Source organism: Panicum virgatum, chromosome 1N (assembly GCF_016808335.1).
Source record: "Panicum virgatum strain AP13 chromosome 1N, P.virgatum_v5, whole genome shotgun sequence".
Classification (NCBI taxonomy): Eukaryota; Viridiplantae; Streptophyta; class Magnoliopsida; order Poales; family Poaceae; genus Panicum; species Panicum virgatum.
The window spans coordinates 9,333,218-9,348,116 of NC_053145.1; the positions used below are offsets into that span (position 1 = coordinate 9,333,218).

The following is a 14,899-nucleotide window of genomic DNA, read 5'->3' on the forward strand; positions in this document are numbered from 1 at the left end:
AATTGACTAGGAGAATATCCTCACTCAGTTTACACACTAACCAGTATCCGCCCCTCCCCCGGCCCCACCCGTCAGCTCGTTCGTTCACCTTCACTTAAATCACTCCCCTTCGTTCATTAACCCCGCTAATCCGTCGTTAACCCGGCCACTCATCCCAGGCTCCCAGCGCCAGCGCCCGGCCCCCAGCATAAGAAAGCAGCCTCCCCTTCCCAAACCCCCTGCTTGCCGGGCGCCTGACCTTATCTCCTCCCCCCTTCCCCTCCATCCCCGAGATATTTCCGCGCCTCCACCCCGCCACCATGGAGTCCGGCCTCGTCGCAAGCCACCGCCTCCGCCTCCCGCTCCCCTCCGCCGCCGCGCGCAGCCACCTCCTCCGCCACCGCCACCCCCTCGCGCCCGCGCCCCTCCGCCTCAGCCTCCCGCGCCACCTCCCGCGGCCCACCCCGCTGCGCCTCCCCGCCGCGCTCCCTCTCCGCCCTCCCCTCCCGCCCCTCCGCGCCTCCGCCGCCGCGGCAGCGGCAGCGGCCGCGTCCCCGGCGCCGGGGGACGACGCGTCCTCGCCCAAGTTCCTCGGCGTCGAGACGAAGACGCTGAAGAAGATCGTGCCCCTGGGGCTCATGTTCTTCTGCATCCTCTTCAACTACACCATCCTGCGGGACACCAAGGACGTGCTCGTCGTCACCGCCAAGGGCAGCAGCGCCGAGATCATCCCCTTCCTCAAGACGTGGGTCAACCTGCCCATGGCCGTCGGCTTCATGCTCCTCTACACCAAGCTCGCCGACGTCCTCTCCAAGGAGGCGCTCTTCTACGCCGTCATCTTCCCCTTCATCGCCTTCTTCGGGGCCTTCGCCTACGTGCTCTACCCCATGCGCGACGCTATCCACCCCACCGCGCTCGCCGACCGCCTCCTCGCCGCGCTCGGACCCAGCTTCCTCGGGCCCGTCGCCATCCTCCGCGTCTGGAGCTTCTGCCTCTTCTACGTCATGGCCGAGCTCTGGGGCAGCGTCGTCATATCCGTGCTCTTCTGGGGGTTCGCCAACCAGGTACACCCCAATTCTATTACTGTTCCCTCTCTGTCGCAGTTAATTTATTAATGGTCCACCTATTGCGAATTCTCTCCTGAGTTAGTAGTGGTCCATGGCTGAATATTTTAAAATCATTGCTCTGTTCTGGACTCTGGTATTCGCTTTCCATAATCTTTGGAATCAGGTACACCCAATTCTGTTACTGTGTCCTCTCTGTCACAGTAGCAATTTACTAGTAATTTTCACCTATGGCAAAATCTCTCTTGAAGTGTTAGTGATTCGTGGTTGAATATTTTAAAATTATAAGTAGTTATTGGTGGCTGCTCTGTTGTGACCTCTCTGGATATTCCCTTCCTAAAATCTTTGGAATGGTTTGTGGGGTATGGTTGGTATTCACGGGAATTCATTGATTTTTTCTTACAAAACCAGGGCAGTAGATAGTTTTCCTGTGTCCTGTCTGTTTATGTACAAATCCTCAGGTGCTTTAAATTAATGCAGATTACCACAGTTGAAGAGGCCAAAGAGTTTTACCCGTTGTTCGGGCTCGGAGCAAATGTGGCGCTCATTTTCTCCGGCCGCACGGTGAAATACTTCTCAAACATGAGGAAGAATTTGGGCCCCGGGGTGGATGGATGGGCAATTTCGTTGAAGGCCATGATGAGCATAGTGGTTATACTGGGCCTTGTCATCACTGGTATCTATTGGGGAGTGAACAAGTTTGTTATTGATAGCTCATCTATGCCAGTGGTGGAGCGGAAAAAGAAGGTTGCCTCACAGATCTTCTAATGTTCTTCTGCTTGAGTTTGTGGAGCTCTCTTTAATGATTCTGTGAACATAACATTTCAGGACAAGCCAAAGCTCAGCATGGGTGAGAGCATGAAGGTGCTTCTGTCATCTCGGTATGTCAGGGATCTTGCTACGTTGGTCGTTGCTTATGGAATAAGCATTAACCTTGTTGAGGTGACATGGAAATCAAAATTGAAGGCACAGGTATGATTCTCTATGTAGCATCCATTCTAATATGTCAGCAACAAATACGCAATATAGTTGTTAATTAAATTTCTGTTGTTGTGTTGCAGTTCCCGAGCCCTAACGAATATTCTTCATTCATGGGCGATTTCTCAACTGCTACTGGCATAGCTACATTTACGATGATGTTGTTAGGGAGAGTAATTCTTAGAAAGTTTGGGTGGGGAGTTGCAGCTACGATCACACCTGCAGTGTTGCTTCTCACAGGAGTTGGATTCTTCTCACTGATTTTGTTTGGTGAGCCATTGACTCCTCTCATGACCAAGTTTGGAATGACACCTTTGCTTGCGGCAGTCTATGTTGGAGCAATGCAGAACATTTTCAGTAAGAGTGCAAAGTACAGTTTATTTGATCCTTGCAAAGAGATGGCATACATTCCTTTGGATGAGGATATGAAGGTTAGTCCACAAAGTTATCTATTACAGTACTTTGTGTAGATTGGTATCGAATTCATATCATGCCATGGGTAACCATACTTGCATCCATATGATTGCTCCAATTAACCAGTGTTTTAAAAAAATGTTTTTAAACGTCGTTTAATCTTGATTAAACGCTGAACGGTGGCCAAGCGTTGCGTTTAATCACAGTGTCGTTTAATCACAACACACGTTTAATCATGTTCAATCTACGTTTAATCACAAAAAACTCTAAACCATAGGCAAGCGTTCGCCTACCGTCTAGCGTTTTTTAAAACCTTGCAATTAACACAATAAATTGTCAGTATTCTATGTGATTAGCTGGTTGTTCGACACATCAAATACACCCTGTCGTTCACTAGTTCTGCTTACTCAGTAGAAGATTCTAGTATCGGTACTTTTTACCTGATTGCTTACTGTCATCAGAGGAGAAGCTGCAATCAGCATATACCATGACTTGTAGAAGCAAAGACACATGTGCACATGAGATTCTTACTTTTTACTGACTTCTTGTTTACTTTCTTTCATATTTACATTTAGCACTGCACGAGAGAGATCGTGCTTCTTTATTGTCTTCTCGAATGGTACCTGCGTCGCTAAAACTCTGCAATAACCATTCAACCTCCCATGTTATGTCAAAATAAAAGAGTCATAATCGTTAATTCTGTATTTACTACCAAAATTCATGTAAACATGTCACATGCATACATAAGATTCAATGATTTCATCAAGAGTTTGCGCTGTTTCTGGAAACATATATCTTTGCTCACTTCATGCTGCCTCCATGTTCATTTGTTATTTCTGTTCTCAGTGTTTTCCTGTCCTGATGACAGGTTAAAGGTAAAGCAGCTATTGACGTGGTCTGCAACCCCCTGGGGAAATCTGGAGGTGCTTTGATTCAGCAGTTCATGATCCTGTCATTTGGATCTCTTGCAAATTCAACGCCCTACCTTGGCGGAATACTCCTGGTCATTGTTCTTGCATGGTTGGGTGCTGTAAGGTCCCTCGACTCGCAGTTCTCTCCCCTGGCAAAGCAAGAGCTTGAGAGAGAAAAGCTGTTGAAAGCAAACGCAGTTGAAACAACTGCTACAGTAATCGGGGCTGGAAATGGTTCTCTTCAAGAAACTCTAGCTAGCGAGATCTCAGCAAACGGCTCAGCCATCAAGCAGTCTCAAGAACCCGAGAGTTCCACCCCTGAGAAATCTGTCCAGCAGTCTGAAGAACCCGAGATTTCCACCATTGAGAAATCCGGCCAGCAGTCTCAAGAACCCGAGAGTTCCACCCCTGAGAAATCCGGCCAACAGTCTCAATAAGTTTTTTTCCGCTCAGAAATTTAGTTAGTACAAGTCTTCGGAGGAACCAAACGTTTCCTTGGCCCGTCATCCAGAGCTGCTGAAAAAGGCGGTAGAATGATATGAAAATAAGGCGGCAGAATGATATGAAAATAAGGCGGCCTATTCTTCTGTTGTTGTAGCATATTTTTTTATGACCCCTTGAGAATTCCTTAGCTGTTTGTTGTTTCATTCCATAGATATAAACTGTTCTTGTTGGCTATTACAATTTTGGGAAATCTGGTTTCATTATAGTCTTCTACATATTGCTAGGCCCTGATTGCGAGTACATATTTGGCCCTGGTTTTGGCACTGATGGGTTACCCTTCATAGTCCATTCGACCAACTCTACTTACCGTGGTTCAGTCAGTCGTTTTTATATCACGGGAATGTTGTTTAGGACTACCTCAATTCTTGTCCTTAAATATATGTTGTTTACTTAACGACAAGCTAATTGTTTCATCGTCAAAGGGGAGAACAGTTTACGATAGCGGGATGCCCGACCAATTCCCTGGGGTGGTGGTGTCAGAGGATACTCTTTTTAATAAGATAAGACTGGTGCAAGGGTTTTCTAATCCAACTAACAAGTACAGTAGCTGTTTTGCACAATCACATTCTTTTAGGGAGACACGTGTTGCAGACTTGCAGTTGGCGAGTGCTTCTTTGAATGCCTAATTGCCTATCCCTTGCAACATTTCGTTCCTTCCTGAATTCCTCCTGTATGGCTTCGGAGGCAGGAGTCGAATTCTGTAGTCATTTACCAATGCGAAATTCCTGTAGCGCAGAGCCATCAGCTATGCAATTATTCATGACCACCTGCGTCAATTTTTTTGGTTGGAATAATCTTCATCAACTGGGGTGGAAATGTGAAATCTAGGGGACATCTTGATCTTATCTGGGTCATATCAAAACTGAGCCCACCCAAGACTGAGAGAACTGTAAGCGTGACTGCGTGAGCACAGCCCAGCCCAGCCCAGCCCACTCTATGCTAATCGTTTGTGCACGCGTGCATTCAGCTCAGCCCAAGCCATTGCTCCCTCCGTCCCTCGTGAGCGCAACGGACGGCGGAGATCGGCTGCCCACGGACGGCGAGGGGCCGCGCCGATCCGTGAGTTCTCCAGATCAGATCCGACAGCCTCCTGCTCTCCTGCCTTCTCCCGTCTCCCTCCACACCCCATCCGGTCGTCGTCGTCGCGGCGCGAGCGAGCGAGAGGGGGGGAAACCCAAAACCCTAGCGCCCCCGTCCCCGCCGGCAGCGAGCGGGGAGATGGCGGTGGACGAGGTCACCTCGGTATACGTCGGCGGCCTGCCCTACGAGGCCAACGAGGACATGCTCCGCGACGCCTTCCAGTACTACGGCACCATCGTCTCCATCAAGGTCCGCCCCGCCCCGCTCCTCCCCCCTTTCCTCCCCTTCTGGTTAGCTCCCACGCTTGTTCTCTGGAGGGATTGCGGAGGCGCTGATGGGTTACTTCGGTGGAGTGAGGCCTGCGGCGCACGGTGATATGTTTTTGGAGCATGGTGGAAAAGCGGGTTGATTTTATTCTTAATAAGGGTTTCTTTTGCCACTGCTCTGGTGAAAATTTTCAGACTTTTCAGCTGGGTGATTGGGGTAGTCTTTCTCGGGAAAGATTCCTTTCGCTTTTGTTTTTGTGTTTCTTTAGTATTTTGTGGGATGACAATTATTTGCAGATATTAGTGCATTATGTAGGCGGTAAGAGAGTTGTCATTCTATTCATTCTGGAGTGAGGGATCTCGGGAGCTGGTGCAGTGCATGTTCTCTTTTAAGAAAAATGAGAACCAAAGGAAAACGGAGGAGTAAGTGTCCGGCTTCTCAGTTTTTGTGGCTAAACTCATTTAAAGCCAGGATGAATTGGGGGGGGGGGGGGGGTAGAATGGTTAGTGGTTGTGGTATTTACACCCCGGACCTTTGTTTTTCGTTTGGATGCTTATTTCCCCTTTGTTATGAGTTGACTCCATTCCTTGGAGAATTGGGGATTCCAAAGTCCAAACTGCTCCGAGTGGATCCCAAAGGTCAAGTCATGAAGTCGAGGTCATTATGGTTTATTCTTGACTGTCTTTGCTTCTTTTCAACTGAGAGGTATGAAGATGGCATCATCATTATTGGGCCTTTATCTGGAGTAGATGGGTTGCAAATGTGGAGTGAATTGCCAATGTGAACCACATACAGAAAGACAAAAGCAATATAATTTGATTTTGTTTTGCTTGTTTGCTAGTACTCCCTCTGTTCCAAATTATTGGTCATTTTCGCTTTTCTAGATATATAGTTTTTACTATGTATTTAGACAGCGTATATCTAGGTGCATGGCATAATCTACGTACCTAGAAAAGCTAAAATGGCCTAGGTGCATTAGCAGTCCACGCTATGGCTTTTTCTTGAGGCGGTTCCTTCTGATGTAACCAGCTGTTTTTGAGGTGTTGTGAGATTATTATACAACATTTTTTCTGATTAATTCGTGCATTGCAGGTGATAAATGATCATGCTGTCAAAGGCAAGTGCTATGGTTTTGTTACTTTCACTCACCCCAAAGCTGCTGAGGAAGCAATTGCAGGCATGGATGGCAAGGTATCCGTCTTGTTTGGAACTTACTTAGCACCTTTCTTTTATCTTGAATTTAACGCTTGTTTTTGTTTGCAACAGAAAATAGGCAATCGCATTGTTAGAGTAAATGAAGTGCGTACAAGAGGTCCCCGAGATTTTGGTCGTGAGGGTTTTAGACGAGATCCTAGAAGGTATGGTAGAGATCCATACTGGGACAGAAGGGATAGGGAACGGAGCTATGATCGCGAAAGAGATCCCTACCATGACAGGGATAGTGATCGATCTCGTGAGCATGACAGAGACAGAGATTATGAGCATGGTGGCTTCAATCGAGATATTGATTATCCCATGGATCGTGATCATGAAGTAGACGAGAGGCGTCCTAGAGAGCATGATCGTGCGCCAGAAATGCATAACATGGATTCAGAAAATGACAGAGACAAGGAACACGGGTCAAGAAAAAGATTCAGGTGCCATTTTGATTTTACTTTTCCTTTGGAGTTATGTTTATATCTATATTGATAAGAATGATGTCTGTTAAACGATTTAATGAAAACGTCATGTATGATATATATATCTTTTAGGAAAGTGCTTACAGTGTGTTCAATTGTTGTTCTTGAGGCATCTAAAATTAATATGCTGCAACATCTCTTGGTCCTTAACCTGGGTTTTGCATTTGAGTACTTTGGAACATGATCCATGATGAATATGCCTGTAGCCATGCTGTCTAGTTAGATTAATAAGAAAATATTATTTTCACTTTAGAAAATTTTGAACATCAAATTTCGATGATATCAATATGTTACCATGGATTAATTTCTCTGACTCTCTATGCACTCAAATTATTTTAAGTTAATGTAATGGATCTCCTGCCTGTACATTTAGAATGCTGAGGAGTTTTGATGAATGAAATATTATTTTGCCCTAATGTGCAAAATACTTGTATGCTGACTAGTGGCTTTTCAGACATGCACTTGTATACAGCATCATTATAAGTAACTGGGTTCATTGCATTTTGACCCTCAAGGAGCCTCTTCCTAATCTGTTGCATACTTCTGTTTTTAATATAGTTTTTGTTGACTGGCAGGCTGCATGATTTATAACCTAACTGTGAAGATTTTTTACAGCATTATTTTGTTCAACAAAAATTTGCTTACACGTCCAGTTATTATAATACAACGCTGTGCCATATTGAAAGTATTTCTTAGATAACCTATATTTTGAAGACGGAGGCATTTACTTTCTAGTATATTCTATGCAGCCGTCCAAAAGGTCGTGATAGCAGAGATTTATCGAGTTCCAGTGATGGTCTTCAAAATGATGTAAACACATCTTTATTCTGTGCTCTTCTGAATGGCTGTTTATAAACAGGCTTTCCCGACTGTTGATCTTAATTCCTCCTTGTTTTGGTAGCAGGAAAAGAATCACTTGGACAAGGCCGTTCAGATGCGTGAGGACCTTGAAAATGAGGTAGTCCTTCTTAAAGAGCTTGTGCTTTATTAGTTTGATCTGGCCACTATCAAACCACTTTTTACCCTATCATATCTGAGGGTGATTGGCAAAATGTGATGAATTTCTTTCTTCTTCAGAATCTGTCCATTCAAGCTAACTTTTCCACATTCTTTTGGGAAAAATAAAAGATGAATTCGAGCTAAATATGAAAACCATGTTAAAACTAAATATGGAAGTTTTGAGAGTTCACCAAAACTTGTGGATGTAGATGCAAGGATGTTTGAACCCTTGAAGAATTTTAAAACTCTTATCTCATTGCCAAAATATAGATACTTATTTAATGCTGCAGACCATTTAATATTTATCTTTAGCTTTTAGATTTTGGTTGACAGAATTGATAGTATTTAGCTTGTTTTCATTTGATTAGCAAATATGTCCGTGCGTTTCCACGGTCGAAGACCCCGTATGTTGTAAATACTGTCTGATTTTTTTTTATGCGATGTGTTTTCTTTGACATGGATTTTGTTGTGTTTTCACATTCTCAATATATTTGAGTCCGTTTAGATTACAATATAGTGTTGCTCGATTCTCATTATATATGCTTTGGATCCTGGTGATACATGTTGGACCATACCAAAATTTCTGATGGAAGCATTACATGCTTTAGAAATAGGTAAAGATACACTGTTTTTCTGGAACTCTGTCAGATGACTAACCAAGCATTGTTCATGGAACACATGAACTTGTTTACTAAGAAAAAAATCCAAATCAGTTGCCTATTCACAGTTTGATTTACAATTATCATGGTATCCTTTGGATGGCAAAGCACAGTGGGTGTAGGATTCATGGTAGAGTGACATACTCAGATATTTTGTTTTGTGCATTCTTAGTCACTCTTGAGATGACCCATGAAGTCCATCATTACTTCAGTTCAACAATTTAGTCTTGCATTTATATTGTGAAACGAGTTTGAATGCTGTAGTTTTGCAGGTTCACCAGATGAAAGATAAAATTGCAGCAAAAGAACAGCACATTGCAGACTTGCAGAAGAAAGCTCAGGTTTTATGGATTTTTTATGGATTTTATTGTCATCATTTGCCCAGATGTTAGTTGAGAGCCACTGCTTGGCCATCTTTAGTACAAGTTCTTATGATAAGTCATGAAACATTTTTCTTGTAAAACTGCAGAAATTAGAGGATGAACTGGTTGCTGCACGCAAAGTGTCTTCAGAACGACAATTAGCTGTTACAGACGTATGTGCTCTTCACTTGTTGGCTGCTTATCTATGAAAATCTGTAAGTGTAGAACTGCAGTTATTTGTCTGATGAAATCATTATATGCAGTTGTACAAACATTTTCTTCAACTTCAAGACTACAATGACAGAGTCAAGACTGCTGAACAGAGGCTTCAGGTTGTTTTCTCAAACATTGTTTTTCTTTTATTTCCTTATACGTATTCATGTCACCATGAAATCACCATCTGTAGCACTTGGCCTTGTTCCCAGAAAATAATGCATCACTGACCATTTTGGTGCGGTTCAAAGTGATATACTAACACCTCTGTTTCATATCAGTCTCTTGTCAATGCTGCGATGGTCGAGCTTGACATGGGCGAAGATGCTACAACCAGAGATGGCTCGATTTATGAGAATGGCGTGGTTTGAACTTCTGGGCGCCGCCAACTGTATGGTTTCTCAGTAACTAATTTATTAGACTTTTAGCTTGTTGCTATGTAATAGAACTGTAAGAGGAAAGTATCGAGCAATGTTATGTAAGGATCAGTAGACGTGTGGCTGCTCATTTGCTGCTATTGTGGTCCAGACTTATCTTTCAAGCTGAATTTATTGGCCGGCTGACAGTTGCTGATACGGTAAGCTCAGCCCGTGATATGTCAACAAGTTCAGTTGTGCAAGCTTGACCTTTGAAATGCTCCCAGACTGTCAGTCGACGGTATCTTTTCTGATGAACCGATTGTGAGGGTTGTGGTTAAGCTTGCTGTTTTCGCTACTGATTGCCTTCTGTTTGGCTGGGACGCACTACTGGCGTACGATCATGTCTGTGGCCACGGTACCCGTATGCCTGAGCTGTGTGCATAGCGTTTCCCTTTAACGTGGACGTCGTTATCTGCATCGACAGACAAAAGAAACTGTACCGTGGCGTTTCTGTATTTTATTGGTGAAGGTGAAGCTGAGATTGGAAGAATTGAGTGAAGAACTTAGTGCTCTTCGTATAGACGTAAATCCTGAAAGAAAGCTGTGGAGGAGTGCCAAATATCCAATGCATATATTTCTCATTTTAGGTGCTCTGCAACTGTTTGCTTCTGCTACTTTAGCTGCTCTGCAGCTGTGAGCTGAAAAGCGATGTTCGGCTGCAGCAAGCATGTAAGCTAGCTGTAATTTGCTATTGCCTGGATGCAAATGCTGTAGTGGCTGGCTGTAGGTCCTGTAGAGCCAGGTCGAATTTTTCAGCCGGCCTGATTAGGCCTCCTCCAGCAGCAATGGCGAGAGTTCTGCGGCTGGCAGTTGGTACAACCATCTGACCATCTTGCTCTTGCCGCCGCCGGCCGGCATGTATGTTATCCCAGGATGAAAATGGCGGCGAGGGGCATCGAAACCGCCGGCAACTGCGACAAATTAAAGAACTTGGTCGCCCGTGCGCCCCGGCGCGTCGGGTCACCGGCCGGCCACCGCCAAACCCGGCCGCGTCAAGGTCGTCGCTCTCAACGATGGGCAGCTGCTTTTAGACAGCAAAGGACATCAGCTACTAGTACTACATCCATGCGTGCATGCAGTTGCAGTGCAGGCTTCCCCTACAAGCTATAAGGCAGCAGTGGACTTTGAGCAGATCTGAGCCTTGTTTAGATGCATGTGTAAAGTTTTTGAATTTTTTTTCACATTTAGAATATTAAACATAGACTAATCATAAAATTAATTATAGAACTCGCTTGTAAATTACGAGACGAATTTATTAAAACTATTTAATCCGCCATCAACATATGTTTACTGTAGCAATTACTGTATCAATTTAGTGTCTAATCATAGTCTGATTAGACTTATTAAATTCGTCTCGTAATTTACAAACAAACTATGCAATTAGTTTTTTATTTTGTTTAGATTTAATACTACATACATGTGCCGCACATGTGATAGTTTTAGAATTTTGAATTTTGCATCTAAACCAGAATGAAATGAAAAACAGAGCAGCGGAGTGTTGTGATCAGGGTTTACCTTTTTGTTTTTTTCCGAATCCCGCCGTTTGCCGGAAACGAAATTTCGGCCGAAATTTCGCCGAAATTCGCTAATTCCGAACGGAAAGGGACCTCAAATTCAAAAAACGAAATTTCGATGAATTCCGACCGAAATTTCGGTGATTTCGACCGAAATTCGGTGATTTTCGACCGGAAAATTATGTAATTTGTGTTTTTCCTACTGTTCCCGAGGTCAAATGAAAAACTTTTGAATACCAACTTTGTTCAGTTTTTCGAGATCTACAACTTTTGTTTTACGAACTTTTTCATTTGAGCAATGGTTTGAAAGTTATTTAATTATTTCAAAAACTACCAATTAAAAGTCTTTCATTTCATGTGACAACTTCCATTTTCTCTCTTAGGCCTCAACTGGACTTTTATTATTCTTGTTATTGCGGATATGCCTATAAATTATTACAACATAATACATCCAAAGTATATTAGAATTATTACAATCCAAAGATACAACAGAGGCAAAGGCATAGTCCATACTAAGTCCATGTAGCATATTCTCTGCATTTAAATACAACATAGTACACCAATTGTTATATATATTCATCATCTGACAAGGAAGCTTAATTTGTGTAACAATGTTAGAAATTATTCTGTTGACTGCGCATACATTGTAAAATAAGAAAACGAATCTAATCTGTCTCGGTAGTTTACCATCCTTGATAGGACAAAGATACTTTATTCGTGCGTACAAGGCAAGCAACCTATATAGCACAAGCCTAGCAGTCAAATCTCCAGACAATTTTTTATTTTAAAGTGTCAGTTCGGTCATGAAAAACATATTAATAGCTGGTTAAAATTTTCAAGTTCTCAAATACTCCAATCTGTTTTACTCCTACTACTTGCCATCCTAAAATAATTACGGTCTCTCACAAATTTTGTCGCTAACTTTAAGGAAAAGCATGCATATAGATATTATTACAGGAAAAAAACAATTCACATGCATGATACGTACGGATTCATCGTCAGAGTTAATTCTACATTACTACAACTTCTCATGGTTTCTGCGTATAGCTAGCAGAAGCGACATAATTAAAGAGTAAACGTGCGTGTGTATTGCACACCTGCCCATGTCATGTCCAAACCACAAGCAAATTCCTGACAAATAAAGAAGAAGCATTTATGTGCATATGAAATTGAATAGGTACCTCACCAACATCATGATAACCAAAGTCTAGTTGAAGTCGAGGGGAGAAAACAAATTTTTGCACATGAAATGACGAGTCATTCAAATTACGGTTTCAAATATTAATTTTAGCCTAGCAAATGATCTTAGATTTGAGTGTGTTCTAGTCCTATTTGCTCAGAAGAACACCTAGTTTTTTATCATATTTTTTTCGAATTTTTTATAAATATTTTTGAATTTTTAAATTTGAAAATGAAAAATAGCGAAAAATACCGAAATTTCTCTTCCCGGTAACTAGCGAAAACGAAAAAAACACCTAAATTTCAGCGAAATTCGACCGAAAAGTTGAACCCTGGTTGTGATGCAGCAGCCAGCCAGCAGGAGGAGGAGAGCAGGCCAGGTTTGACATGCTGCTGCTGCTGAATCCGCCGCCAGCCTTGGTTGGCTTCACGTACGGGCCGCTGGCCTGCCGCACCCCACCCGCATCCAAGTCGATCAATGGTGGTCGAGCTGAGAGTCACTCGAATTTTCCCCTTGCTACAGTTTTGCTTGGGCGATTTCGAGGGCGACTCCTTCTTCCTCCGCTCCGCCGGCCCCCTCTCCTCCGGCGACGGACTCGAGAGGGGAGCCCGGCCCCTCGGCGGGTGGAGCTGTATAGCAGTAGATCTAGGGCTAGGTCTTCGTGCTCCCCTTTCCCGGCGGCGAATGCTCTTTCGCCGTCTAGGATTTTGGCTCCCCTCCCCTTCTTCAGCGTCGGCGGCGGCGATGACGGTGTCGGCTCTGGCGATGGTCGAGGGAGGAGGTGTTCCCCTTCGGCGTCGATGCCAGATTGGGGATTTTGCTCGCCGGGACTCATTCATGGCGGGGACGTTGAGCTCGTCGACTTCCCTGCTGCGGAGGAGGCCAGGTGCGTTGCTTTTGCTCTAATAATGGGGGAGTCGGGAGCAGGGAATTCAAAATCGGTCGATAATCGTGATTATCGGTAAAATTTATCGTTATCGATACTAGCTGAAAATAAAAACCGACTGGAATTTCGATGGATTTCAATGCAAAATTTAAAAAATTAAAAAAATTCATAAAAAATAGATAACTTATTTTTATAAAAAACTAGAGCTTCTCTTGATTCCAGAATGCTGTCACATGATGAAAGCAATAATTATTTGGTGAGGGAAAAAATAATTTTATCTAACGATCCGTTACCATCCACTTGTTGTCGTGCGATTAAGGCCGATAATCAATAGATATGCGGTGATTATCGATGATGCTGCAGCTGGGAGCGAGGGAGCTGTGATCGTGGCGTCGATATGTGTTCCCCTCTTATTTGAGTTCATTTAAATATTTAGGAATATTATTATGGATATCACACGTACCAGCAAGAAGAGAACGAAGAATGATTAAATTGATATGCCAAATGCCTTCATGTATAGACTATGAGCTTGCTAGTTTGTATGTGGCTTGTACAGACTATGTACTCTTTTGTTTCTATGCACTATGAGGTTTGTATGAACTATGCATTTTTTTCTTTGTGTGAACTATGAGGTTTGTATGGACTATGCACTCGTTTGTTTATATGGACTATGCACATCATGGTTTGTATATATATGTGCAAATTCATGTGCTTCATGCAATTTTATGGGTAAAATATGTAAACATGTTTATTTCTTAGGCAATTCCATATGTAAAATTGTGCATTTATGTGTAATTTATCTAATAGAATATTATACATAACCTAAAAAATTAAATACTATCAAACTTTTCTATTTTTTTTCCACTGCCAAAACATATTTTCAGTTGGCGAAGCGATAAATCGTTCGGTTTGCATCGATTATCAACTGATTTTTATTTTTTGAATTTGATTCCTCTTACCAATCGATTTTGGCGATTATTCACTGATTATCAATCGATTATCGTTACCGGAGGTCACTGATAAATATTGTATCGCCGGTAAGGTAATCCTTGGTCGGGAGTGGATCCCATCCCCTGCTTGGGGTTTGGCTTGAGGTGGGTCGCCGGGATGTCTTTGGGCGGCGGCGGCGTCATCTCTGTTCTCCGGGCGGGTGGCTTCGTCGCCGGCGCCGGCTTGTGCTTCATCTCTGCGAAGGGGTGGGAGCTTCCAGTACTCCCCGTCTGCGGGATCTGGATTCCGGCCGCTGGCCTCGCCGGCGGTGGCGGACTGTTGCTCTTGCGGTTCTCACCGGAGCGGATGCCGATGGTCTTTCAGCGGATTGGTTACGGCTCAGTGCATCTGGGTCGTCGGCTCTTGCGGCTCTACATGTGTTGGTTCGCTTTGGTGGTGGCAGCAGGAGGAAGCGGCGGTCGGCGGCGAGCTGCAGTTCGGTGGCGGCGAGCGGCAGTTCGATGCGACCTCGCGGTGAACCGAGAAGAACCTGGAAGCAACAATGATTTGCAAAGAAGCCCTTGTACTTTTTTGCTTTTTTCTTTTGTTTCCAGGTTGTTGTTGTATCTGGGGAGGGGATGTACTGTTATCCAAATCTAATGAAATCCTCATCGTTTCACAAAAAAAAAAAAAGTCGATCAATGGCGCAGGCCCATCTTGACCTCTTCCGGTCGGTCACTTTGACTTGCTTCGTCACCCAGGCAGTAGCAGTAGCACGGGAGGGGTGGGGACGGTTGTTAGTGGACCGATTAATTACCCTCCACGTGACGGCAGCGTGACGCAGTGAGCCGAGAACAGAGA

General features: G+C 43.8%; 2 protein-coding genes across 3 annotated transcripts; both read left to right on the forward strand.

Moving 5' to 3' along the window:
- Positions 1–226: 226 nt before the first annotated feature.
- LOC120655058 (ADP,ATP carrier protein 1, chloroplastic-like) lies at positions 227–4,063 on the forward strand. The gene is made up of 5 exons (XM_039932781.1): positions 227–1,043; positions 1,524–1,790; positions 1,872–2,015; positions 2,105–2,452; positions 3,304–4,063. Exons 1-5 carry the CDS (start codon positions 300–302, stop codon positions 3,781–3,783), a joined length of 1,983 nt encoding a protein of 660 aa, XP_039788715.1. The 5' UTR covers positions 227–299; the 3' UTR covers positions 3,784–4,063.
- An 869-nt stretch (positions 4,064–4,932) lies between these two features.
- Positions 4,933–9,747, forward strand: LOC120655059 (glycine-rich RNA-binding protein RZ1B-like). 2 transcript variants are annotated; one of them, XM_039932782.1, is made up of 9 exons: positions 4,933–5,179; positions 6,290–6,388; positions 6,464–6,834; positions 7,626–7,686; positions 7,778–7,834; positions 8,807–8,875; positions 9,004–9,069; positions 9,160–9,228; positions 9,391–9,747. In XM_039932782.1, the coding sequence occupies exons 1-9, from the start codon at positions 5,069–5,071 to the stop codon at positions 9,478–9,480; spliced, it is 993 nt and encodes a 330-aa protein (XP_039788716.1). In that variant the 5' UTR covers positions 4,933–5,068; the 3' UTR covers positions 9,481–9,747. The 2 variants fall into 2 exon arrangements, with proteins under 2 accessions (XP_039788716.1, XP_039788717.1); XM_039932783.1 differs by having other exon boundaries at positions 7,781–7,834; positions 9,391–9,743.
- The last annotated feature ends 5,152 nt before the right edge of the window (positions 9,748–14,899 follow it).

Bases quoted from the DNA above. Each gene is read 5' to 3' on its own strand.
- LOC120655058 (XM_039932781.1), top strand. From the start codon at position 300: ATGGAGTCCGGCCTCGTCGCAAGCCACCGCCTCCGCCTCCCGCTCCCC. The intron at 1,044-1,523 runs GTACACCCCAAT...AAATTAATGCAG, and splicing joins TCTGGGGGTTCGCCAACCAG to ATTACCACAGTTGAAGAGGC. The intron at 2,016-2,104 runs GTATGATTCTCT...GTTGTGTTGCAG, and splicing joins AATCAAAATTGAAGGCACAG to TTCCCGAGCCCTAACGAATA.
- LOC120655059 (XM_039932782.1), top strand. From the start codon at position 5,069: ATGGCGGTGGACGAGGTCACCTCGGTATACGTCGGCGGCCTGCCCTAC. The intron at 5,180-6,289 runs GTCCGCCCCGCC...CGTGCATTGCAG, and splicing joins GCACCATCGTCTCCATCAAG to GTGATAAATGATCATGCTGT. The intron at 8,876-9,003 runs GTTTTATGGATT...GTAAAACTGCAG, and splicing joins ACTTGCAGAAGAAAGCTCAG to AAATTAGAGGATGAACTGGT.